This window comes from Petromyzon marinus, chromosome 15 (genome assembly GCF_048934315.1).
Source record: "Petromyzon marinus isolate PM22_M1 ecotype Great Lakes invasive population chromosome 15, UKy_Petmar_22M1.pri1.0, whole genome shotgun sequence".
Classification (NCBI taxonomy): domain Eukaryota; kingdom Metazoa; phylum Chordata; class Hyperoartia; order Petromyzontiformes; family Petromyzontidae; genus Petromyzon; species Petromyzon marinus.
Window position 1 is genome coordinate 5,134,836 of NC_133681.1, and position 26,951 is coordinate 5,161,786.

Genomic DNA, 26,951 nt, shown 5'->3' on the forward strand with positions numbered 1-26,951 from the left:
GCCACGTGCATTATGCTTTTTTTTTTACCTGTTTCAAATTCAGGAGAAAAACAGAAAGAAAACAAATCCAAACAATCACGTCAAAAACATTATACTTTTGAACATTTTTTTTAAATCTCGGCTTCTCTCAATTAATTAAATCCTGCTTGGAAGTGTTCTATATTCCATAGGATCGTACGGTAGATTTAGGTCTTTTTTTTTCCACTACTTTGCTTGCGCGGGGCAGAGTTGGTGCGAATTGCCATGTGTGTACTGGCCGCCCCGTGGGTTGTTGGCTGGTTGGGATCACTGCTGGGTTTGGGGGGAGCGGCACATGCCACCCGGAGACAGGGGGCTTATCCAGCAATCTCCGTAGCCACCGTCTCCAGCTTCTTGCCATTCCACACGGTCTTGAACTGCTCCGGGATCGGGAACTCTTTCTGTTGGGGCCGGGGAGAGAGAGAGAGACAGAGAGAGAGGAAGGACGGCATTTAGCAAGAGCTGTTAGTGAGCACCTATGAAGGCCGGCACGGCAGACGAGGGGGTGGGTGGACAGCACCACAACTGGCCATCTTTGCCTCCCGAGTGGAGGCAAGGCCTTGGGACCAGTTCAGATAATTGTCACTGGTGTTGACCGTGAACAGGCATCGAACTGGGGCCACCGGGTTTGTATCGCAGCGCCCTGAACACTTAACGCCACCGCTCCCCATCTGTTGCAGAGCATAGCTGGACGCACATGCGTGCTACCCGCGTCTTGTTGAAGTGCGGCATAGCAACTCTCCTTTCTCGTGGAGACCTCAAAAGCCAAACAGGGGGTTGAGCCTGGACAGTTGACCACCAATATTTTTTTTTTTACCAGATCAATCGCATGACAGTAAAACCGATATGTTTAATTCTCACGAGATAAAATTTTGCCAAATGTAAGGAACGAAATGTAATGTGATCGATTTGTTTCGCTTGTGCGATGTCACCGGTAACTAGGCTGAGACCGTCAACTCGTGGCACTTGAGAACGGCGGCTTACAGCGCAGGTGGCTGAGATCTGGATTCAAACCCGGGTTCTCAGCGGTTGCTGGCCTCAGCCCTCCATGTCAGCTGTGCCACCTCTTTCCCATCATGCCATTCACACATTTGGATAATCTATAAATTCAAATTTTATAGAATTACTTTTTATGAAAAAATTAATTCCATTCGCATCTAACAACAATTTGAGGGTGTAATAATTATTAAAAAATGCACAGTCAAGCTGAATAAATACTTCATTGTGTGAAAAAATCAACTCCAACAAAATTAAGTAATCAATGTTATTCGATTGGGTAATCAAACTAAATGAGGCAATTATTTCATATATTTGTGAAAATCAATATTATTCAGAGGCAAAGAGACCGTGCCAAACATTCTAGATTTAGATGAGACAACTGCCAATCTATATGCTGTTATACATCAAAGCACATACGGTACACCAAATTACAAACATTCACACTCCTCCTTCAGATTAGATCACAAACGCAGAGAGAGGAAACAGGACTCAATAAAGTACACAAAAATAAGCAGAGGTGCGCGCTTGGAATGAGACGCATAGAGCAGAGCGCACGGGATCAGAGAACGTAAGCGGGTTAACCGTTTGATATTGTGACCCGGAGCCAGCTTTAATAGGTGCTCGCTAATGGCGCTTGCCCTAATAATCTATTGCAAGGCCAGAGGTGCCCAACCTTTTCTTGTAGTGTACCACACATTTCAACTGTGTGTGGGTACCCCCCTACAAGTATATAGTATCCAAACAGATATTGTTTTTCTTTCTTTAAATTTTCATGATTGTTTGCATACTGCAAATGCGCCGGATGGATTTGTTGCATCGCAAGGTCACGAGAGGTGGCGGCGGGCTTGCGGAGGCCTTCATCCAGCAGTGGATTGACCATGACACTCGTGGATGACGATATCCACAACAAGTGGTACATGCATGGGACAGGTCGGGAACGACCGATGTTGACTACACGGTGCAGATCCGTGCACGTGCACGCAAGAGCGAGCATGTACGTTATGCATTCTTAAAAGAAGATTAAAGAGCCATTTGTTTAAAACAGCTTTGTGTGTTTAGTTTGTTCTCCTTCCCCCACAACCTCCGATTGGCACGTGCCACAGGTTGGGGACCGCCAATGTTGGCTACACGGGGGCAGATCCGTCAGTTGACGTGCGTGTGTACGCGCGCGCGCGAGTCTCTCACAAAGTCCTTGTCGTGTGGGATGAGCACGTTCATCTCCGACGACTTGGCGCTCACGATCTCGCAGCTCAACGAGTCCTTGCTCAGATAGATCTGGCAGCCGTCCGTCTTGTTGACAGATATGGTTGGGACCTTGCCCAGGACCTGAGGGCGGACGAGGGGGAGGAGGGGTGGGCACAGTTGGTGTCACGTCGTCACGCCAAACCAAAATGACATCCGGAACTCCAATATAGGAAACTTCAGACCATTGGTTAACCACAATTCACATTCAATTAAGAATAAAAAATTACTTGGTTTGCATTGCCAGTGGAATACAAGCACAAATCAGAAACACTCAAACGCATTAATTGACCTTGTCTAATAGCAGCCTAATACGGCGTGTTCGTGCAAAAGTTGAGTTGGGTTTTATTATTTTGTGCTTAGCCATAATTCACTCGAACGTGTCGATTACGCAGCCACCATTAAAATAAAAATGTAACGCACGCACACACAGACAAAACGTTAAAAGCGTTGCACAAAAACTTCGCTCGGGAGTGGAAAAAAACGTAACTCAACCGAACTAACCACGCTTGCGAAATCGGAAAGCAATGTTCCCTCCCACCCCACTGCACCGACGGCTGAATACATCTCAACGAAAAGAAACAAAATGTGGCAGCAATGAGAGTTGAGAAACTGCGTTGGCAGCGGCGCACAAACACAGCCCCCCACGCTTCCAACGGTGCTGCCTTGACATGGCAGAAACGTACATGTTAGGCTGACGTTTCAAGCAATAGTCCTCCCTCAGGGCACAGGGAGAGGGCAGAGAGATTGGTCGACTGGTTATTTGCGACCGCACTTTTCACGGAGACACCCTGGGATGATGCTGGGAAACGTTAAGTTGATGAACGAATCAGTTTTTAACCGACAAGTTTTTTTTTAATGTTAGCATACACATTTAACAAAGAGAATGGCGTGATTACGTAAGACTTGTGCCAGAAAGATGAGGCACGACTTGAGCATTTTGACACACGACAGGGAAAGTGGAAATAAATGACAAAATGTGCAGTGGACACCTACAGGCTATCTACCCATGGATTGTGATGATTAAACAAAGCCTTTCAAAGTAACAAAATGTATTCCTAAAAAAAAATAACTGCGGGAGGCCGCACACAATGCCACAGGTGCTGGAGCCCACCTGCACTTGCACGCTCTTGCAGTTGATGAGTTCCACGATCCCCACAACGTCGTCAAACACCAGGCCCAGCTTCTTGCAGGAATCTGCCAGGGGCAGCCGACAACACAAGAAGCAGAGCTTGCCATCGCACAAGACTGCGTCTGATTCGTGTAAACACACAATACCGTTCACTCGTGCAAAAAAAGCGAGGTTACCCCAGTGAAAAAACCCAGGTCACTCCTGAAAACGACTATCCTGGTCTCCTTTGAGTTCCCACCTGGTTAAACGAAATTAACTTGTAACGTTTTCATAATTTTTTTTTATTTCTGATGTGGCCGGGTGGCTCTGGGGGGGGGGGGGGGCAGCCCCGAGCCTCCTCTGTTGAGATCCCTGGGCGTTAATCCAAGGAGCCACACACTTAGGATTAAACGGGCTTCTCAAATAATGCATTGAATGCACTTTAAAACCCATCGTTAAACAAAACGCGTTTTGTGATACCGTGTTGGCAGTGGTGCAGATGGACAAATAAAAAAAGCAAACATTTGCATGAGCAAAGGGCTCTCTGTTTGTGAAGGGATATTGCCAATTATATTTTTATTCTTGAAAGGGAAATATTGATGAACGTGTTGAGTTTATTATAAAACCCACCATTAAATTTAATAATTGCTGTTAATTTGGTTGAAATCCAGCTGTGACAAACAAAAATAAGCATTTGACTCGGACGTTATGAACATTTTCCTGAGGCAGGACATGTGGGAATGAGAACCCCGCCTGGTAGGTGGATTTCAAAATAAGTCACTCAAACGGATCTCGGAAGGAGTTCTGTCATATCTGCTTCGGCAGGCCTTCTGACAACACAAGGGGCCAGGCCTTGCCCTGCGAGAGAGTCCTCAATCGATGCTTCATATCACGAAACCGCCAAAAGCACAACTGATGTAAAATTGGCAAATGGATATGTGCACACTTGCAAAAGTAAAACAATCAAAGACATTAAAATGACATTTCTTAACTGAAGTAACAGTTTTAATGACGGTACTTTGACGAGGAAAACGACGTTTTCAGATTTTTTTTCAATCAAAAATATGAAAACTTGAGGATGAAAATTGTATGCGCGGCATGCCGCGTCATGTTCGTCTCTCCTTGTTTTTGTTTTATTTTTTAACTGCAGATAAAAATGAACAACCCTGCAGCGTTCTGTGGGTTTTTACGAGTTAGGCGATGATTGCCATCTTCATAATTTAAAGTGAACGTGCGCATTTAAACGTTTAATTGAAGCTAGAGAATTGGTTAGCGCGCTCAGAGCCAAGCAATTCATCACACCAAAGCTTAAGCACGCAAGACGATAGGAGATGAAGCGATTCGTGCCTGGGGCAGATTTATACAACAAAAATATATATTTTGCTGCAGTAACTGGAGCTTTTATTATTATATTTGTACCATGAATGCACAGAAGCCCTCAGCTATACTGTTAGCGGGAGCACAATTTACGTCTAATTGCAGCGCGCGCATTTGATGTGAATGGATACGCTCCGTTTACGTAACGCACCAAGGCTGGGGCTTTTATTTCGGAGGAAAATTAGGGCCAACGCGGTGAAAAAATAAGAAGAGACGGGCCAGGTTCAATAACCATGGCGCGCATAATGAGAAACCCTTTGTCGCGTCACTTGGGACGTTTGGTTTGGCGTGTAATGAATCAAAATAATACACAAGTTGTGCAAATGAAGTGTAAATGTTAGCTTTAAATGCGATCGAGACCTCATGCAGATGGATTTGAACAAGTGAAGTGTGTCATCATGGGACCTCCTTTGCCAATACCAAATTATGAGAATACGTTTTCCCCTTTTTTCTGGCAACAAAACAGGTATTTATACCATTGGAACCTCCTTTGCCACTAGCAAAATATGATAATTGTTTTTTTTACCCTTTTATCTGGCAACAAAACTGACACCTCTAAGGAAAGCTGTCTCGGGTGTGGACCAATCAATTTCAAGGCCAGTGCCAATACATTATCAGAGTTGTGTTTTTTGTTTGCATTCCGACCGCAGGTATTGTGGTCAATGCAAACATGACTCCTTGTAAAAAAGGTGTCAGTTTTGTTGCCAGATAAAAGGGTAAAAAAACAATTATTAACAAAACAATTGTGTTAAGATGTTAAAACACCAAACTGAAACCTTTTACAAGGAATCATGTCTGCATTAACCACAAAACTTGTCATCGGAATGCAAACAAAAAACACTCCGATAACATATGCATTGTCTTTGAAACTGATTGGTCCACACCAGAGACAGCTTTCTTTCGTTTGCATTCTGACCACAAGCATTGTGGTTAATGCAGACATGATTCCTTGCAAAAGGTTTCAGTTTGGTGTTTTAACATCTTAACACAAACGGTTTTGTTGCCAGAAAAAAGGGGAAAACCTATGGCCAATGGAACGAGACTAGCGATTTAATGGCAGCCAAAAGGGTGGAACCGCTCCAAAGAGGCCGATAAGTTTACAGGGAAGAGCGACGCGGATAGTCGCATCCGCGGCGGACCTATAGGATACGGCTACATCTTTAGGCGAACGTTACATCACTCGCCGGTACAACAGGGCCGCCCACCGGAGATAATCAGAGCTTTTTAGTGGGCAGAATTTATCTTCAAAATCAACGTTGCTGTACGGATAGCGCCTGTGTGTGTGTGTGTGCGCGTGCGTGACCTACCGACGGTGATGGAGTTGATCTTGCCCTTGATGTTCACCGTGCTGTTGTTGCACTGGAAGATGTACGCCACCTGCTTCAGCTCCGTGTCCTTCAACACCAAGTTGCTTGCGTTGTCGTGGTACTCCTAAAGGGGGGCAACGCACAGAACAAAGGCAAAGATCCCCCATATAGCCTGTTGGGGCAAGTGCTGTTTGTGAGCACCTATCAAGGCCAAAACCACGCCCGGCCGCCTTTGCCTCCCCAGTGACGATGTTTACACCGCACCAGGTACTCATTTCAGGCTGAGTCGACCTAGGGGAGGCCCAGGACTGGTTTAGATAATCGTCACTGGTGTTGACCGTGAGCAGGAATCGAACCCGGATTGCCGGGTTCATCGCGCAGCACGCCAACTGCTACACTCCCGCTCCCCACACTCAATTCACATTCACACACATGCACAGAGGGAACGACATGCCCGGGCATCGTTCCCATCTTGAAGACTGACGACCTCCCGTGTTCATCGTGCATGTAAGATGGGCAACCACCATGGATTATATAATAAGCGTTTGTAGGCTGCTGCTCGGGATATTTTTCTAGCAGGGTGCAGTGCAGAAAAATGTCACTGCATTGTATTAAGCTCCAAACATCTATGCCCCTCGCTGCTTTCACCAAACCACCGCGGTGAAATACGGTCAATTAACTTGCACAACACCGCATGGCGTGAGGCACTCATCCAGCGGTGGATTGACAAGAAATATACTTGTACACGAAAGATGTGTCACTACAGCCTGTGGAATATAATTTGGAGTATATATTTGTGGCCGAATAAGATTTTCATAGCGGGAGTGGCTATTCGTGTAGTAATATAATTGGATCGTGTGGATTCTTCTTCGGCTCCTCCGGTTTTTCCCTCCACATTTAGAAACAAGAGTTTAGAGGATTTGCCTTCTAGAAATTTCCATGTGATAAGCCCCTCCATTGGGCTATCATTTACGGCCGGGTCGCTTCTGAAAAAAAGAGTACAAAGCTCACCTGGTAAAATAGTAGCTTAGTTTTACTTCTTTACTTTGTATATTTGATATTCATTCATAGTGACTTGCTTACCTTTTCTCTATTGTGCACTCCTATCGTGTTTTTGTATTGTTTGCTGTTGCAACTTGCTGACCGCGTGCCCCTACTGATCATCTGTGTGAAAAAGAGCTTTACAATCTTATCGGATTTCTCCTGCAGTCTAAATAAAGATTATGATTGTCAACGGCTGCGCTGCAATAGAACCATTCTATATTCTGCGTTTGCAGAGGGGAAACAATGGTTAGCACACTGTACTATGAACTCGGAGATCAAAGTTCAATTCCTGGCCATAGCTATAACACCAGTGGCCAATGCTATTCAAACAATTCCTGGGTCAACCTTTCATCAACCCGCACTAACCAGCGTGAAGTATGGTCAAATAACTCCCATGACCGAGATAGCATTCAGAGGCATTCATCCAGCAGTGTTTTGACCGAAGGCTGTACGTTATTATTATACTATAATCTATTAATGCAAAATATTGCAATTATTTTAATAAGTGTAAACCCTCTTCCTATGCAACTCAAAACCATGAACAAATTAGCCACTCCAGCTGCTTACAAGTTTATCACATTAGCCACAAACTGCCTAAGGAAATAATTTTAATTAAAGGCTTATGAAAAATAATTAAAGGAATAAGCAATTAAAAAATAAATAGCTCTTATCTGTTCGATACATGACGCGGCTGTGTGGCCCAGGCTGTCGAAGCCACTTTGAAGTTCAGTGATAAGAAAAATAAGACTTTAAAACCACGCGAGGGTACAGCCACCGCACTGCTCTCGTTACATCGCTGCACCGACGCATCCAAGGCTTGCGGGAGCGACGTCACACGAGTCCCACACAACTACGCACCTGATCGTAACACTTCGCAGTCTATTGGCTCATTAATTGTGCCGCACCTCCGATTCGCACGGTTGGCGACGTAAGGTGCAAAATAAGTTTTAGAACGTTCCGAAGCCCAGCAACATGTACAGCTTCGATAAAATAAGGCTTTTTCAACTATCACTTTCTGGCAGGCCAGATGATAAAATTAGTGTGCTTTGATAACCACGTGGCATCACATGTCACGTGATGTCACAGCGTCGTAGTGGCACGTTTCCAGACGTGACGATGTCACGTAACGTCGCAGCGTGCATACGTTTGACAACCGAACCATCTGCTCTAGTCTGCGGGTCCATCATCTCTCGAACTTTGTCTCGCTTCCATCTTTTACTCATGATCAATTCACTGTTGGGCGAATGCCTCTCCAAGCTGTCCCACTATGCAATGATCCGCAAAGCACTTGGACGTTGGGCTGCTGTCGTCTTCACCTCGTGTCTGATTTCATCTCAACAAATCATTATCTCGTCTCAGACTCTCTCATATCTCTCTCATCTCACTCATATATCTCCCTTCATGGTCGCAGCAAGGCGCATCTCTCAGCGGGCCGGTCAAAGAGCCTTTTGTGGGCAACAACAGCCCCACTACAAGCCACCGGCTAAAGAATATTGCTATAAAAGCAATAAGAAAAACGGAGCGCCTTCACCCAAACAAATGGGGCTCTAAATTTTGATTTAAAGCTTTCGTGACTAAAGGGATTCATATTCTTGGTTCTTTCAGTAAAGTCACATAGAAGGGAAACAATAAAATAATAAAAATATAAAACAATAAAATTATCACGTTTCGACTGCTACACAAGCAATCATCATCATCAGGTGTGAAAACCAAATTTTCTTGCTGTGGTTTTCACACCTGATGATGATTGCTTGTGTTGCAGTCGAAACGTCGTGAGAATTTTATTATTTTATATTTTTATTACTTTACTGTTTCCCTTCTACGCGACTTGACCGAAAGAACCAAGGAAATGGGGCTCTATTAAGTTTCTCACCACTCTCCACTTCTTGCCATCAAGCTCCAGCACCGGCGGCCGCTTCTTGGCTGCGGCGCCAGCCGGACTCGCCCCGGCAACGGCTGCCCTCCCGGCGCCGGCTGCGCCCGGCTTGGGCGTGGTGAATGGCTTGGGCCCAGAGTGGCTGGGGGCGGCGGCTGCTGGCGCCTGAGTGCGCAGGGTCGGGTTCTTGTGAGTCTTCTGGTCGTCCGAGACGTGCTTCAGGCCTGCAGAAGCGATGAGAGGGTAAAGAAAGGTCTTTGGATAATACCAGGGGTCAGCAAACCTGCGGCTCTTTTTATGGACTGCTTCGTGACGCGATGTACGTATATATTCACATGCATTGTGGCCCTTTGGAAATATTGATTTTCTTTTCTCAAAAATTCTTTAAAAAAACACCTCATCTTGTTATTTTGGTTGCCAACCCACGGCTTAGATGGTCGGTTATCAGTTCCGTCAGGTCGGGCCGGTCAGGTCGGTTGGTCGGGGGTGGCTTTTATTCAGTCACGAGGTCAGTTTGTTGGGTCGCGGTCAGGCCACGGCGGTCGGCTGGTAAGTTGGTCAAGCAACCGGAATTTCACTCGTTCTGCAAGTCAAATCGCTTGGTCTAATTTCCTCCGCTGTGCCTGCAAGGCCAATGCCTTTCCCGCTTCTCCATGCGCCCGGGCGGCGCTGTTATCGAGGGTGTGTGGGGTTCCGCAGGTCGGGAGGTCGAGAGTCTGGTCCCGAGTGAACGTGGCGCTGTGTGCCTCCCTCGTCAATAAAATTGCCCACACCGTTCGGTTGGAAATCCGCGGCTGGGATCCTACGAATGTACGCACCTCTGCCATAGGAATATGGAACAAACACCCCCATGGGTCAGGGCTGCGAATAGAATAAGACCACTGCCCCCACAACTTGCCTGACCAGGAAACAACTGGGTTGGTGCTGTTGTTAACTTGAGTTTATTTAGCCAGCAGGGATTTGTCCTGAGAAATGTCGTTTCCAGTAGCTCCTATCTGTGTACACGATGATTATACCCTTAACATCGCGCAGTGTAAAATTCATTGAATGCATTATTCAGGCATTCTACATTTCTGCATCTACCATTGCTTATATCCAAACTCAGCACTTATCTTGCTTGTTGCATCATATCCTCAATTCATAAAACATCTAAAACATCTCAGGCTGTTTATTCACTGATTATGTAATATCTTAAATTATTCACGTTCAAATTGGTGTATTACTTACTTCACAAGGAAATTAACTGCATAACACTCGCAGTTAGCGTGCTTGGCAGAGTCAGAGGAGAGTTTCGGCCAACATTCCTCTGACAAAGATCTATGATAGCTTATCATCGGATTCCTCCAGTAAACATACATTTTCTGACTCTGCTATTCCTGGCGGTGACTGTGGAACATTTATTACTCAAGCTCGCCATCTGCTGTAAAGCGGAAGCAAAGTTTCAAGTTTATTTTGCCGTCTTCACTAGGCGGTGAGAAACTCAATGGACCAGGATAGAAGTCTAATTTGCAAGAGTGACCTGGGGCACTAAAATTGCAAAGGCTAAATTAATATCGGCTAAATTAATATCGGCTAAATTAATATCGGCTAAATGCAAAGTATTTTTCTACGTGCCAATAAAATTCACAAGCAAAATGCTAACCGCTGTAATCGTTCAAGAAAAATTAAAGCTGTCTAAAGTCCACAACAACCCGAGATGTCATTTTATAACGAGCGGCTTCCACACAACACATAAAAATGGCTATATACGAATTAAGCCATTTTTTTTGTCTCATTCCTACTTAATAGTATATTCTCCCGTGTAATCTGTAAACGTTAGGTTGTGACATGAACAATCAACGCGTGTGTCAAAAGTGTTAAAATCTAATTTTACCAATGAGTACAGGGGTGGAGCCACAGGGGGGGCTGGGGGGGGGCTCTGCCCCCCTGAAATTTTGGGAAAGTCGGTAATCGGGATAAGCGGATATCTGGCTGCTGCAAAATGCTGCAGGCTGCCACCTTGTGCTGCCCTGCAGGCTACCACCTTGTGCTGCCCTGCAGGCTGCCACCTTGTGCTGCCCTGCAGGCTGCTTGAGCGGCAGCCTTTCGAACTTATCGAACTTATCAGCCACATCAGCGGCTCCGACCTATTAATAAACTCCGCGTTCAAATCCAATAAAATTAGTTTTATACATTTGTGGTGCCCATTGGAAAACATAAACACTGGATATCTCACAATATTGAAGTCAGCCCCTCCAAAGTCAAAATCCTGGCTCCGCCCCTGAATGAGTAGATTAATCGTTACATACCAGCGTCGTTACCAACATCACAAAATTTGACATTTAATTTCAACGAAAAAAAACCCCATAATTAATTATTCGGATGGACACCCATGTTTGCATTGGAGAAAAAAATCTCAATTAACGCTGAACTGCTTTAAAAAAATGTGCATTGAATAAGCACCAGCTGATTTATTATTCAGCTTAACAAGTTTAACACAACTCTGGCTGTCCACCTGATGATGCTAGTTGTAGTAAATGGCAAAACATCGTACTCAGATTGTAAATGTAGTGGATTTGCTCTCCAACACACCGGTGTGCTGTACAAGTAACGAATTGCCATGTTTCTTTAACGTCACAAACCTAACTGGCTGTTTCGGGTGGTGGCAGGTATAACGACACATTTATATTTACGGGATCTAACCAAGATACCTCTATTACAATTTATTGTTATTATTTGGGGAGACACGAGCAGTGCCCACCATCCATCTAAATGAAGCCGTCACGCCGTCTACAATAGCAGGGTAACGTGATTTATAGGAGGCGATTAATTACCTTTCCCCGGCGCAAAGCTACAATGTCCCACTTGTGGCGCAAAGCAAAATCGAGGGATCGCTTATGAATGCTCGCGAGCTAAACTAAACTATTTTTATTCAACCAGGTAAGGCTGAGCTATATAGCTCTTTGTCAGAAGCGACCTGGCCACAAATGATATGTCAACGAAGTGGCTTATAACGTTGAAATTTAAAGCAGCCATATACTCGAAATGCACGTTTATACATATTTTTCCCCGGATGACAAGGAGAAAAACCCCACGTGACCACGGGGAGAACATGCAAACTACAAACATGCGGGCGACAAGGTTGGGATCGGACCCACAATCTCATGTATACCAGGCGAGGTAGTTAACACATCTCGCCACCGTGGCGCCCCAAGACACCGTGCTGGCCGGCGACAAAGGACACATGCGGAGTTGGGAGCCATGCAGGGGGGGGCCCAGCGTGGGGAGCAGAAATTACTTCAAAAGCGGTTCCACCCCCTCCTAGCGTGCGCTCTCTGCACCTCCGGCTCGTCCGTGCCCATTCTATCCGATTTGCGTGCATGCCATTCGAGGCGATTTGTGTTGTTTTTTGCCGAGCGTGTAAAATGTTGCACGCGCATCGTCCCCGTTTGTAAAACGAGGGTCAATTCCATTAATTGCGCTTGATGAGAATACGACGCGATGGTCGTAGAGGATTGGGTTCAGGGGCCGAGGGAAGTCTCAAGGCTGGACTTGAACGTGGGAGGGTTGTGAATCAGGCAGACAATCAGGGGAGGGAGTTCCAATAATAATGATATAGACAGTGGAAGCAGCATAAGAATAGGAGAAACCTCTCAAAGAGTAGACCTGAGTTTGCTCGTAGATCTAACACAATGCATAAATTAAATCGATTAAAAGAGATTTGTATACTCACAAAACCAAAAGAGGGGGGAGAAACAAACAAAAGTGAAAATGAGATGGGGAAAAAAATCGATTCAGCAAAAATGAGACGTAAAACTTCTTACAATTTTATCTGCATCGTAACATGCCAAGTGAAACAGATTCCTTAAATGATAGAAAATTCAATGACGAAAACACGATCTCCTTCCAGGCAGGGACAACCTTAAGCGGAGGAACAGAAATAAGTTTAACACGTAGGCCTTTCGCGACCAATATTATTCATAATAAACGTCTTTGGGTTAGATCGCGTTATTTATGTGTCGTAACCCTCCACCACCCGACACGGCCAATCAGTAAAAAAGTGTCACGTTGACAAAAGACAAATAGTTCACTACTTTAGCCCACCGGTGTGTTGAAGAGTGAATCCACAACATTTACAATTTGTGAGTACGACGTTTCGCTGGTAATTACATCCAGCATCATCGGGCAATCACCATTCTGATGTTTATGAACAGAAATAACTCGACGGCAAACCCTGCCGCCTCGTGAGTCGCCCGATCAAGAGCAGCCCTCCGCGTTGCTGGAGCACAGCACAGAGGGGGTTGAGTTAAAAAAAAAATCCCTACAAACGAGTGTCGGCGGTGACCGCCTCGCCCCGCTGGAAGTCTCACCGCTAGCGATGTGCTCCCCTTGGTTGATTTGAGCAAAGAGCTCCGATCGCGAGCTGGCCGCGTCGCCGGCGCCGCCGCTGGGGGCCGTGGTGAGTCCGGGGGGGGGCGGTGGGCCCGGGGGCGGGGGTGGCGGGGGGCCCGACGCCACCGGACGGGGAGCCGACGGGCAGGACGGCAATGCGGCGGCCGTCGCCTGGCTCCCCTGAGCAGCGCAAAGACAACGAGTTGGCCGTCAGCAGCAGGACAACAAAGATTAACCAGACGGCAAAGTCCTCGTTTATTAACTCGGCGGTAGATGCGTTCCTGAAAAGTGCCGCGTGAAAACTAAAACAATAACTTCCCCGTAAACGTCACGAGAAAGTTTGGCGAGATATGATGTACTACTACCGCGCACACGCGCGGTGAAGATGGCGGGACAAATCACCGAGGGCACACTGCCGCGTTAACGTGTCATTCTGCATACCGTATCACTGTACCGCTTAGGTGCACAGCTCAGTCAAGTAGTTCGTCATCGACCGCTCAGAAACCGCACTATAGCACACGCTGCTTTCTACGTTATAACGGGTTTTGTTTCTTTCATAACGGCGCGCGAGTTCCACGTTGTGCGAAAAGCGTTCCCGAATTTAAGAACCGCGTGATAGCAAAAAAGATTGAATGTTTTTGCAGTAAAACCTTGGGTTGCGAGCATAATTCGTTCCGGAAACGTGTTTGTAATCCAAAGCACTCGTATATCAAAGCACTCGTATATCAGTTGTGATCACGTGATGCTCGGCAGAAAAAGCGTAGACGTACTACTCGTATTGCAAGATCTCGCTCGTTTATCAAATTAATATTTATTTTAAAATTTTGCACGTCTTGCAAAACACTCGCAGACCAAGTTACTCGCAATGCAAGGTTTCACTGTATTTCCATTTGTTTGAAATTCTGGTTGTCCAACATTTTAAACTGCACTTCACCAGTCCGATTTCCTGAATTTAATTTCCAGTCAAAAGCAACATTCATTTCTGCGTGGTCGAAATTTACGATCTTGTATGTGTTTGTGATTTGCCCTGTTATGTTTTTTTGATCCGTATTTTTGCTTGCTTGTCACGATTTAAAATCTCAAGTTTTACATTTAACCTTTGTAATGTTTTCAATCCAGGTCTCCCTTTGAAGAGAGAACCTTTCATCTCAATGGGGCATTCGCCTGGTTAGAAATAATTTCATGTTATCATCGTACAAAGCTCTCACGGGGGTGCGGCAGTTTCAAACAGTGGGCATGGTTATTAAATATCATCCCTCCTCCCCGCACCCGGCAGAATAAATAGGCACAAGGCAGCTTAAGTTGATCGGCAGGTAGTGTGCCGTGGGGTAAAGTGTTCTTAACTCCCACCTCTTCCCAAAACGTCAGTTGGGTCAGCATGAAAGATTAGGCCAAAATATCCCTCATCTTCCAGAAGGTGGAAAGGCCACCAAATGGACTGCACCATTACGTTTTATTACACACATCCTCACCAGTAAAGCTATTGTCTCCACCAGCAATTAGGGCACTTATGAGAATTATTGATCAACACCTCAGCAGCACTTCTGCCGGGAGACATGTAAGAGTGCTGAGCTCGACGGGCAAAGATTAATTGTTTTTTCTCCCCAACTAAAAAAAAAATTCTCTAAGTACACAATGTGTGCCGGAATTTAAAATTCAACTCCCTTTCCACCGCGTGCCAAAAAGGTACATTTTTTTTGTTCCTCTCCTTGCCCATGAATTTTAATGCCAGGTTGGGCACATTAACCCCTGCAAATGCAGCTACGCAGAGCCAGCTGGCTCCCAGAGGCTGGGTCGGGGGGGGGGGGCTCTCGATCCCGGGCGCCGTGGCGTTAAAAGTAATTTCGGCAGCCACGCTCGCATGCACGGCGCGGGCAAGGTGAAAATAAAACGGGGAGAGGGCACGGTGTGTTTTATTTCTTCACAGCGCCTGTCCCAAAAGAGCGGCCGCCGGGTTTTTAACGCGCGATGGAATCGAGACGATCAATCAATCAGTTAACTGCGCGAATCTCAAGTGGCACAGCCTCCTGTGGAGACCCTGGCCTGGATCATTATTTCCCCGTTGTGTTTGCCAGAGTGCGTGCGTGGGGAGCAGTAGTGTGGCGGTCCGCAGGCTGCTCTACGAACCTGGAGACCCGGGTTCGATCCCCACTCACGGCCACCAACACCAGTGACAACTATTTGAAGCGGCACCTGGGCCTCCCCTAGGTCGACTCAGCCTCAAATGAGTATTTAGTGCAGTGTGTAAACATTGCCACTGGGGAGACAAAGGCAGCCGGGCGTGGTGATGGCCACCCACCCCCTCATGTGGCATGCCGACCTTCATAAGCGCTACTCGCTAAAAGCAATTGCCCTAACCGTCTGTTTAAGGCTATACGGGGGATACTTCTCTGAGTGTGAGGGCTGGTGGTGGGGGGGCAAGCATTGTTGTGAGACGACTTACAGACTTGTTCCAGCTCACGCCAGTGGTGTGGTGCTCCTTGATGTAGGCCTGGAGCTGCGTCCAAATATTGCTGTATGCCCGTGCCCAGTTCACGTGATTCTTGTCGCTGCAATAAATCAGACAGGCAATCTGTGCATTTACACGTACAGCTGTTTTGGTCATTCCAACCAATAGATGGGGCGTTGTTTGACCACACTTCACCACGCTGGTTCAGTTCTGGATGGAGAAGGGTGAGGGGCAGTGGAGGGGGGGAATTGATGCAGATGCAAGTCGCCACTGATGTCAGTCATGGCCAGGAATCAAACTCAGGTGGCTTGTTTCATAGGGCGGTAGGCTAACCACTATGCCACATTCCACCCCCCCTTCCCCCCAACATTTATAACCCACCTACATTTATTCCAATGTTACTCTTGCTTAAAGTAAGATTTTTATAACTAGGCAATGAGCCATGGAATCATCGACTAAAATGTATTATTCCGCTGACGGTACATATATCGAATCGAAAGTGCAGGAATGTTGACTTCAATGCATGCAAACGTTACGCAAAATGTACTCTTTAAACCGAGGGAATAAATGAGAGAACAAACCCGGTAGTACAGATACAGCCAGTACAAGCAAGACATTACAGGAAAGACAGTCCCAATGAGAGAGCCAGTAGGAACATTTTTTTTTTTTACAGATGGACAAAATACATTCAGTTTGCATGTTAATGGTGGAGATGTACTGCAAATACAAATGATAAATGAACCATGTCTCATGTAATTTAACTCCAAAACTACCCATCACACTCACAAAATTACAAATGCAGTGCAATTACACATTTTAACGAATTTGTAATTTAGATGCCGCCCATGTCTGCGTGACAAGCGCGTACAAGACAAAATTAATCTCAACATTCTAAAGCTGATTCGCCGTAGGTTGAATCATTACGTTGCGAGGCTCTGGCGGTCTGGGTCCCTGTGACCGACCAGGGTGTCCGAGATTTGTAACTCGGCCAAGCCTCCCCAATTTCACGAACGCGGCGGGTGGCCTAATGATTATGCGGATAGTGAGATACGCGCTGTGCGCTTACGCTAATTGATTGCAAATGAATGATGAACTATCACGGGAGGCGGGGGGGGGGAATATCAAGGCTCAGTTAAAAACCCAACCGCATTGAAACCACACATTACATAAAAACAACTGGACTTACACAAATATATATATTGGCGGTTTTTTACCTGCGCAAATGTAACTATGCTCAACAAAACAAAGATACATCAGTCACGAATATTTCATTATTTTAAAAATCCATTATTTACAGCCACCTTGTCAATCCACTGCTGGATGAAGGCTTCCCCCACGCCATGTTGGGAGTGCGGGTTGTTTGGCCCATATTTCACCACGTTGGCCGGTACCGGTTGCTAACCGGCTCTGATATCACCCCCACCACCAAATGTTTAGTTGTTGTGGCTGGGATATTGGACTCGGGTCGATGATTTCATTGCACATTGTGCCAACCACTGCATCGTTGCTCTCTGCCAAAAATGTCATCAATTCTGCTAATACACCGCCACTAATTCAAAAGGTGATGCCTAGAGACACACAAAACGCATGTGTGTAAATATATACAAGAGCTGCATCGGGCCGATGGTAATCTTTTGGCGCTCCGAAAAGGCCATGCTTGCACACATACGGGAAAGGCCGTGCTTGCACAGGTACCTGTCCTTGTAGTCCTTGAGCACGCGGTTGGTATAAAACGTCCCGGCATCGTTCAACTCCTTCACATAGGGACCGGGCTTGGGGGACTGCGAATGGGCAGGAAGAGAAGATGGCACGATCATAACCGATATTTGACAACGTACAGATATAGTCCCGTAGTGTACACGTATAGTCCGATTGTCTTACCGCTGCTGGATGAGGACCTCCCTACAAAGGGCCTTTGCTGAAAAAAACCAGCATCATAATAATAAATCGCTTGTGTGTGAGAATACAAGCAGTTTGTAGCCAAGGTTACCCAAGGCCAGAGCAAGCCAGGAATACCTAACAGCAGGTCACAAGCACCGTAGGCTTGTGATTGTATTAAAGGGCTACACACATGCAAGCACTTGGCAGCCCATCGGCTCGCTCTGATGTGTGGACACAAAGCAAAAATGACAAAGCTCCGCTGTGTTCGAACTCGCAGGCTGTTGGGGCAAGTTGCTGACAGGGCAGCACCTGTCAGGGCCAGCTTGGCACAGGAGGAAGTGGCATGGACATCTCTCCCCAGTAAAACGTAATAACAGGCGCTCATTTGAAGCCGAGTCAATCTCTCAGAGAGTGGCGGCCCAAGGTTTGACAACAACACAACGCGGGCAGCCTGGTGTGTAGGCAGATCAGTGTGAATCAAACAAAGTGTCTCTGAACCTCAAAAGGAAAAAAAATGGTCAACTCTCGATAATCTGGAGTACAGGAGGCGAGGGATGGTCTAGATGAAACAAAAACACGGATAATACAAAACTTGCATTAATTACGCTAGTATGTGTAAAACCTTGGATTGCGAGCATAATTCGTTCCAGAAACGTGTTTGTAATCCAAAGCACTCGTATATTAAAGCACTCGTATATCAGTTGTGATCACGTGACGCTCGGCAGACAAAGCGTGTACGTACATCTCATATTGCAAGACCCTCGCTCGTTCATCAAATTAAGATTTATTAAAAAAATTTGCTGATCTTGCAAAACACTCGCAGACCAAGTTAATCGCAATCCAAGGTTTTACTGTATGTGTAAGTTATTGCTTACCTATCTAAAACGTGGTTAAAAACCAAATGTCATCAGTTTTTTTTTTATCATTGCTACAAAACGCGAGTCCGGTACAATAAGCCGACGAACTTTGGAAGGCGTGGGGGGGAACAGAAACTCTGCGAAAATTTTAATTTGGCGCGAAGGGACTGCAGGAGTGGGGGAGGGGGGATATGGGGCCCACTGCCCCAGCCAAGTGGGGACCCCGCATAGGTAGGCGGGGTGAAGATTTACATGGGAGGTCGGGGATCCGTTTTCATGTTTAAAGTACATCGGTCACAAGCAAAGAGCAACTCACAAACCCACGTGCCAAAAGGGGGGGGGGGGGGGGGCACAACGAATTAACGTCGAAACCTACAATCTATTTTCTATTTTCGCGAGCACGGTTAAATAAAATCCGCAACCCTGACAAAAAATACGCGACCCCAGGTGGGAGAAGTGGGGGGGGGGGGGGGGGGGGGGAGAGCGTAATTTTCGACAGCTCGGGCCGTACTCACCACGGACACCCAGCCCAGCGCAGGGATGCTCTCGCTGACGGCCGACAGGTGGTTGAAGAGCTTGCTGGCGCGGTTCGCCTCACGGAATGCCTGGATCGCCTGGATCTGATCGCAGATGGGCTCCAGCAGCTTCTTCAACTCCTCCTGCGCGGGACAAATTCCACAAACAGTTGGCGCTCGACGTGGCGCAATAAAATAAAAATAAAACGCCCCCGCATCCCCTGCGGGGGCGATGTGCAGAAACGGCAGACGCATTCGTTTACGCGGGTTAAAGTGGCAGGGCGGCTGAAGTGAAACTGCTTCACGCACCGGGAGAGCGGGCGTGCAATCTATCGAAATTGATCCTTGATCTCGCGATACACGCGTTCAGAATGGTAATTGGTAGGAGCGATTATTTTAAACCTATAGTGCCCAGGAGAAAAGCCTGTGCACGTGAAGGGAGAATGCTCAAAAGTTTCGTAGGTAGGCATTCACAAAACCACTTGCTGTGCTGCCAGTCCTATGTCTCCGAGTGAGTTTACGAGCCATCTGCGCGAGTCTCTTGAACCTGTGCGAGTTTATGGGGCTCTCTGCGGCGAGTGCATACAATACAACGGTGAGTGCATACAATACAACGTGGATTTGGAGAGCGTCTGCCATCGCGTCATTGGTTGGAACACCGGAATAGCAATCCAGAGGGCACTGGTTCAAACTGGCGCAGCAGCCAAAATATTGGGAACGTTTCTTAAAGCCTCCGATCTCTGTCCACAAAGCAGTATAACAAAACTATTGAAAACTACTTTTATTTTACCAGGATAGGCCCACTGAGCGACCTGGCCAAATGATAGCTCAACGAAGTGGCTTATAACGTGGAAATGTATAGCAGTAGCCAGATACTCTAGACGCGTGATGTTGATTCTAAATGTGGAGGGAAAAACCGGAGGACCCAGAGAAAAATCCATGCGCCCACAGGGAGACTATGCAAACTCCAAATATACAGGCATCACGATCGAGATGGAACCCGTGAACTCCTGGATACCAGGCGAGGCAGTTAGCATCTCACCAACGTGAAGTATAAATGGCTACACCCCCAGTTAGTCAATCAGCAGCTCACGTGTGTGGGTAGCCCCCACCTCTTACAAGACACCCGGCTATCATAGAAGAGAAGGCCAAAAAACCTCTAGCGGCTCTCTATAGCTCCCTTCTGTCAGCAGTGGTGTGAGCAAGCAACTGCAGGACTGAAACTTTATCTATTACTTCATGAACTAAGTTATTTACTACCCCCCCCCCGCCCCATAGAGTGTGATGACATATCCAAGCGAAAGCGGACAGAGGCTGCTATCGGTTGATTACATATACAAGGGCTTCTGGAATGATATGAGAATGAGACGCTTTGAATATCAACATCACACCGAAACGTCAGGCTCATAGCAGGCTCAGCCCTCTTCACGGCTTAGGACTCCTATCATTAGCAATCATCAGATGCACACGACGTGAAATGAATTAAAGTGCTTTTGAATTCAAGGCGAATGGTAAAATGCAAACAAACCGCACACTGCAGGGGGATGAAGGTAAGATTAATGGCGTGTGGTAAGTGATGGATTAATTTAAACTCCCATGTTTATGCATTTACAAAGTGAGATCGTGCTGAAATATATTCTCCAGAGTATCGGAAAATGTTGTATATACAGGATGTGTTGTCTGCCGACAGTAGCATCAACAACTTTAACATTAAAATCAACACGCGTTTAGAGTATTTGGCTGCGATAAATGTCCGCATGATGAGCCACTTCGTTGAGCTTTCATTTGTGGCCAGGTCACTTCTGAAAAAGGCGCTGTATAGTTCAGTGGGCCTTACCTGGTAAAATAAAATAAAAGATACTTTATAGTCTTAGTTTAATCTATCTAAACGCAATAGCAACTCCAGACGCATTATGAAAACGTAAACAACGTATTATCACGACAGAAGAGGGGCCCCCGGAGCGGTAGTGATCAGATGGTAACAGTGCAAACCAACATCCAAGGCCAGGTGGGGCTCAGTAGCAGAAGCGAGCGACTCGCAACGGGGGAAGTGTGAGAGTTCAAATCCTGTCTGGGGGTTGACTCAGCCCATCATCCCTCCGGGGTCGATAAAATCGGTCTTACTTTATGCCTACTGGAGGAATCTGATAACCCTTTTTTTCACAGATGTGAAGTAAGAACATTACAACAAACAAGACAAAAACACACAATAGGAGTGCAAAGTACAAGAAAGAGAAACAAGGAAACCCAAACACATACAACTAAACCATCCACATCCTACCTGGTAAAGCTCACCGAGGTTATACTCTTTGCTTCTTTCGGTAAAGTCACGTAGGTAAAAATAAAAAATAAAGTTAATCAATTCACGTTTCGGAGGCAACACAAGCTTCCGTCATCAGGTGTAACTAGCACAGAAAAATGACTGTAAAGAGAGCTCTTTTGTAATAATAGATTATTATATAGGGTAAGAGGAGGGGGGGGGGGAGGAGCCAGGGAAGACAGATGCAGGGTGGGGGGGGTTGTTGGGAGACAGGTTTGGCAAAGTTCAGGATGTTGCTCACTGCACCACGGATGGGGGGGGGGGGGCGCGGGGCGGGGGAGAGTGGGACGGGGGACAAATCTAGAATTAACTTCAAATCTAGAATTAACTCACCGAGGTTGTAACTTATTTTTCAGATTTTCACGTGGATATTTATAACAGCAAAATAATCTTATAAAGAGTAGTGTTGTAAACGGATGGGCACCACTTCAATGCTCATTTGAGCAGGAGAGCACACTTTGGACATTCGGTTTGATGGCCAAAGGTGAAATGTTGTAACAGGAAGGCCCCACTCACATCCGAGGGTTGATTGTGCTTGGAGGCCACAACCAGGAAGCTGCGCTCTGCCAGGAATGAACCGTTGACGAGCTCCGCCTGCAGACGTCGCTCAAGGTTAGTAGTGTCCGACGAAGAAGGAGATCAAACGCACAGAGAAATCGCCCGACGACTACACGAGGATAAAAACACCGCGTACAATTAAAACACCGAGATATTATATATATTTTAAAACACATACAAAGCAACAGAAAAATCTGGCACGTGACAACGTTGATCTGCGTGTTCAGACAACAAATGTGAACCTTTGCCGTAGGGCAAAAAGTCGTTGCTTCCCCAGGAAGCAACGACTTTTGTTTGAACGTCCGCGCATTCGACAAGGCGCGCATTGCCTAAACCCAAGCGACGCAAATTTGCCTTGGGAATTAACGCGCCTTCAATAGCCGCGGCCTCAGCTCTTTCCTCGGCTCACGCTTAAACCGCCACTGGCCACTGGGAAAGGCGCTCCAAACGTGGGGGTCGTGACCACCCCCTGGGGGTCAGGAGGAAGTGGGGACACCGTTGGAATAAGCGTGGCAGGAAATCGATCTCGTAAACTTTATACAATATCAATATTTAATGATTTTGGACCACGTTACCGCCTCCTAAGTTTGGTTTACTTAAGCTGATGAGCAGAATTGCAGGGACACAATGGTAAGCCCTTGTTCATAGAGCATGCTCGTATAGACGCTAGCGGAAATTACCAGCGAAATTTACACTACGCGCGGTATTCTTGAAATGCGCATGGATTTTGTAAACGTTACAAGATATCGGTATCGAATCACTTAAGTTTCACATTACTGTTCTTATGCGCGATATAATTAAGCCGTTTAGCATAATTTCACTCGCACGATATGGATCGCTCCAAGGCAGCACACAGGCTTACACGGCGTGCAAAAATCGCACGCAAATTACAAACGTTATTGCAAGACTTATGATATTCCCGAAATGGATAAATTCAATATTGAGCAGGCGGGGTGAATATATATATTAAAACAGGGGCTTGATATATTATTTGGTGAAATAGAGGGGGACTGGGACTCAAAAGGTCAGGGGACTCTTGCTGAAAGGCACGTCTCAAATGTCACCACAAGCCTACTTCTGCAAACACAACGGCGCTAATTACAGCGACCTCAACACCATGCTTGGCACACAACCTCTCAATTAACCCCTGCAGGTGTACGCCCATCACCATGTTTTGCAAGGGATATTCAATATTCACAGGAGAGCTTAAATGCATTAACACCCACGGCTAAAGATTGACAATTCACAGCTATTAAAATTTAAATTTTAATGGCCATGGTTTGCCCTGCTCCTTCCCTGCCCCCAACTATATGTGCTGGGTAAAGCATCAAGTTGTTCAGAGGCAAGGCAGCTCGTGGACAGAGGTTCTTGTGCAAAATATCTAAACAAATACCGTGCTGGGTTTACGCTTGTCAAAAGACTTCCTTTAAAATGCGCAGTCTCGGGTTTTTTTCATTTCATGTTGACAACGCGTGCTCGTTATGAATTGTGTACATTTACGATGGTCCCCTCCCTACGCCGAACAATAACGAAGAGCACCTGAAATTGGGTTTGCTTGTTATTCCATCTGATGACGAATTTCACACAGTAATTTTAGTTTTTTTAAAGAATACAACATAAAAATTATTATAACAAAACTGTCTTGTCACTGACATCAATGAAAATGGCAACATATGATCAAAAACACACTTACGTAACTGACACTAATGTATTCTCTTATTCCCCACCAGACTGCAATAATGCGCTCGTCAACTAGGTGAGCTAAGAATTAAACAAACAGATAATTAAAGCTGGCAGTAATCCTCAGGGCATGATAATTGCCTGAAACATTACCACACGCACACCTGCACAACGAGCCAGACACAATAGGGATGGGCTGCAGTGTGAGACAAGAGAAAAGTCTAACCCAATTTCAGAGCCTCCTTGGGTACAAAAATATGGAGACGTTTCAAAGAAATTCGGACCAAGCGCTTTACATTAAATGATATAACACTGCCACTAAGTATTCTAAATGGGGACATTCCACATACAAAAAACGTGGATGGACATGCACCAAAGCTATAAAATATTTCCACCATTACAGCAGGCCAGATTAAAAGCAATTACCTTTCTCCCAAAGGAAACTGTTTAAAACGCAAATGTAACAGCGCCCAAGGCGTGTAATGGCATGTTAGCAGTTAGCATTTTTGTGGGTCAATATAAATCGGAAATCGGCAGTCATGATCTATCCACTGCTGGGTAAATGCCTTTGCACATCTGCAATGCAACAATCAGTCAAGTGAGTGCACGCGAGTTTATTCATTGCTCCATCTCCATGCTTGCCATCCCCTCGGGCATTCCAACCTTTGGCTGACCAGACCGTTGTAGCTCTCAACCACTTGGACATCATCCCTTATGGCAGAAATGTACCGATCCAAGACTACTCACTTTTACTTCAAAGTAAATATCATGCATTTCACTTGCACATGTTCTCTTATCCACACGTTGCTATTCCCATCTATTCATGCCATTCCAAACGTGCACCCCTCCGTGCTTCTATGCTCACTTTTCAGCTTTCGTTGCGCTTTTCGTTGAAGGCAGTCGTCACACGTTCCAAATGTATCAAATTCTGAAATTTACTCTTAAATACCTAGAGTACAAACTAAAACACCAATATCGCCCCCCTAGCGGCAGACTGTACGCGTCTTTGAAACATGTCATTTATATATTTATATATGTTTAGTGATGCTTCAGTTCTGTGCACGGGCAGGTGTGCGCGCTCCTTACGTGCTTTTCCACGTCGCTGCCGATTTCCTTGCTCAGCCGTATGTACTCGTGCACCGGCCCGTTCAAGATCGCGTCAAACGCCACCACGTAGGGTGCGTCAGCTGGGAGGGAAAAGCGGCAGAGACACACAAGAGGCCACAGGGAGAAGGCAGGAGGGAGAGGAGGAGGAAATGGGGCATGCGGAGTAGATTACATGGTCAAAAAGAGATGGGGTTTTGCACGGTAGGGCGTGGCGAAGATGGCGAACAAAGAACAAGGAACAACGTTGGCTGAACTTCGGACATGCAGCCCACACGCCCCGTAGAACAGACGCTAAAATGGGCCACGGAGAAAATAGCTAAGGCCAGTGAAACACGGCACACGAGAGTCTCTGCCAAAAGCGTACAGTTCACGGACGTTAAAATATTCAAAAAATGTGAGCGTCACTCTTTCACAATGCAAAAAAACAAAGCTTAAAAATAAACATGTACCAAATTATTTGAAGAAACTTTTTTTTCCCCAACACACATCGATATGCTTTTCAGAATCAAATATGTATACAGCACAGCCCCCCCCCTTCCCCTTACCTTGAAGATCTGCCATTTTAGCAAAGTATGGCTAGCGGGAGGCGGCGTCTCGGCAGGCTGCGAAGCGTACCACTGACGGGTGCTCACTGTCTGCCGTCTCACCTATGCCAAGGCATGTCACTGGGCGCGGCACCGAATCGCACCGCGGGTTCCCATAGGCCAATCCGCTCGCAAGCACGGCATTTGTTGGTTACTTATTTATTCAGACGCACATTGTTCCCCCCCCCCCCCCCGCACAGGTTATGCTTTACAAGGCAGCTGTGTTAACAGCGTGAAATGGGGAAAAAAGGCCGGCCATATTCATTACCAACGCAAATGCTTTCGACAAAAGGCGCAATTGTCATAATCTTGTTCGGCAAAGTTGTACGGAACAAAGCATACGGGGTAGTCTTACAACGCATTCTTTTGTATTTTTTATCGTAAACCGATCTCGCTTTGTGGCACGCGGCCACATGCAATGTTTGCTTGCAAACCAAACCGGCCAGTTCTACAGCCCACGAACCTGTGGGACCGCAATGATGAAAAACTCCTCCACAGCCAATCAACAACACACAACCACCGACGACGACCAACGCAGACGCAAAACTGGGAGCAACCGCGGGGAGCCATTGGCAGCGTCTTCAAGCGCGGAGGGCGATGGACGTCGTCTAAATCCACGCCTCACCTGTGCCGACACCGCCGGCGCCTCCTCCTGCCACACCGGAGTGGAGCGCCACCTTCTCCAGCCGAGCGGTCACCTTCTCCAGCCGATTCACAAGTCCGTCCAGCTGCGCCATCCTGCCACGGAGCCGCCTACTGTGGATAGGAAGGAAACGGCGCGATGGTAAGTGGCCGCTGCAGCACGTTCCTGGGAAAAAAAGTTCTGAGACTTGGTAAATAATAATCATCGCAATAGCTACGTTCAACCGTTTGCCAATCCACTGCTGAATGAAGGGCTCCCCCCATGCAATGTCAGTCATGGGGTTGCTTTGACCATACTTCACTTTGGTCAGTGTGGGTTAGTAAAGGGAGGGTCACCACTCTTAGCCGTGGCTGCATCGTCGTGCACACACCAATGTACATCGTCATCGTACAAACATACCAAACCTGTGGCATAAATTTGCCTAGTTTCTTGTCAACGCACCTCCGATTACCAAGGTTGGCTATGTACGGTGCGAAAGAAGTTCAAGACGTACAACGCGACTCGTGTATCCAGGGCTTTATGACACCTAGTTAAAACTATAGTTATGTGGAGGTTACACGAGTAGCTGCAAGAAATATGGCAACGTGACCTGGCGTCTCTGGTGCAACAATTAACATGTGCCCTTTCAGTCGACCTGCTGCAGCGAACTGGATTTTTTGCTTCGGAAAAGTCAGTGCGCGAACGCTTTTTTTTACCTCCGATAAGGGGTATAATGCACAGTATTTCACTTTCGGTTATAGTTTTACGTTTTTTCTTAAAAGATTCAGGGCTTTATGACACCGCATCTACGAGTGTTCATCGCTGTGCAATTGACATTTTAACTCGTGTTGATTTTCCCGTAACCCCAGGTATCCCTTGAAAAAAGCAACCTGTGGTATCAATCGGCTCTCGCCTGGTTGAATTCACGTAACTTGGCAGTCAAAATGCTCGTCTCATTTTTTCGTCAATTGGCGTACAATGTATAAAAATACACACCTACATTAAACCCGTGTGTCATCGCTTTACCATTCGA

The 26,951-nt window shown here is 46.3% G+C and overlaps 1 protein-coding gene across 2 annotated transcripts; it reads right to left on the minus strand.

The window, feature by feature from the left end:
• On the minus strand, positions 1–26,046 carry LOC116942607 (adenylyl cyclase-associated protein 1-like). Of its 2 annotated transcripts, none has more exons than XM_032954721.2 (12): positions 25,922–26,046; positions 24,692–24,792; positions 21,884–21,961; positions 19,048–19,191; positions 17,490–17,575; positions 15,789–15,894; positions 13,324–13,525; positions 8,972–9,198; positions 6,055–6,178; positions 3,374–3,456; positions 2,203–2,343; positions 1–419 (listed from the first exon to the last, which is right to left on the minus strand). In XM_032954721.2, exons 1-12 carry the CDS (start codon positions 26,031–26,033, stop codon positions 336–338), a joined length of 1,488 nt encoding a protein of 495 aa, XP_032810612.1. In that variant the 5' UTR covers positions 26,034–26,046; the 3' UTR covers positions 1–335. The 2 variants fall into 2 exon arrangements, with proteins under 2 accessions (XP_032810612.1, XP_032810616.1); XM_032954725.2 differs by lacking the exon at positions 25,922–26,046 and adding an exon at positions 25,258–25,392.
• Between the last annotated feature and the right edge of the window lie 905 nt (positions 26,047–26,951).

What these genes read in the sequence shown, in the direction of transcription:
- LOC116942607 (XM_032954721.2), bottom strand. Translation starts at nt 26,033, where the DNA reads ATGGCGCAGCTGGACGGACTTGTGAATCGGCTGGAGAAGGTGACCGCT. An exon ending in CGCTGGGCTGGGTGTCCGTG is followed by an intron (nt 17,576 to 19,047) that starts GTGAGTACGGCC and finishes GCCCATTCGCAG; the next exon opens with TCCCCCAAGCCCGGTCCCTA. An exon ending in GCAAGAGCGTGCAAGTGCAG is followed by an intron (nt 2,344 to 3,373) that starts GTGGGCTCCAGC and finishes GTCCGCCCTCAG; the next exon opens with GTCCTGGGCAAGGTCCCAAC.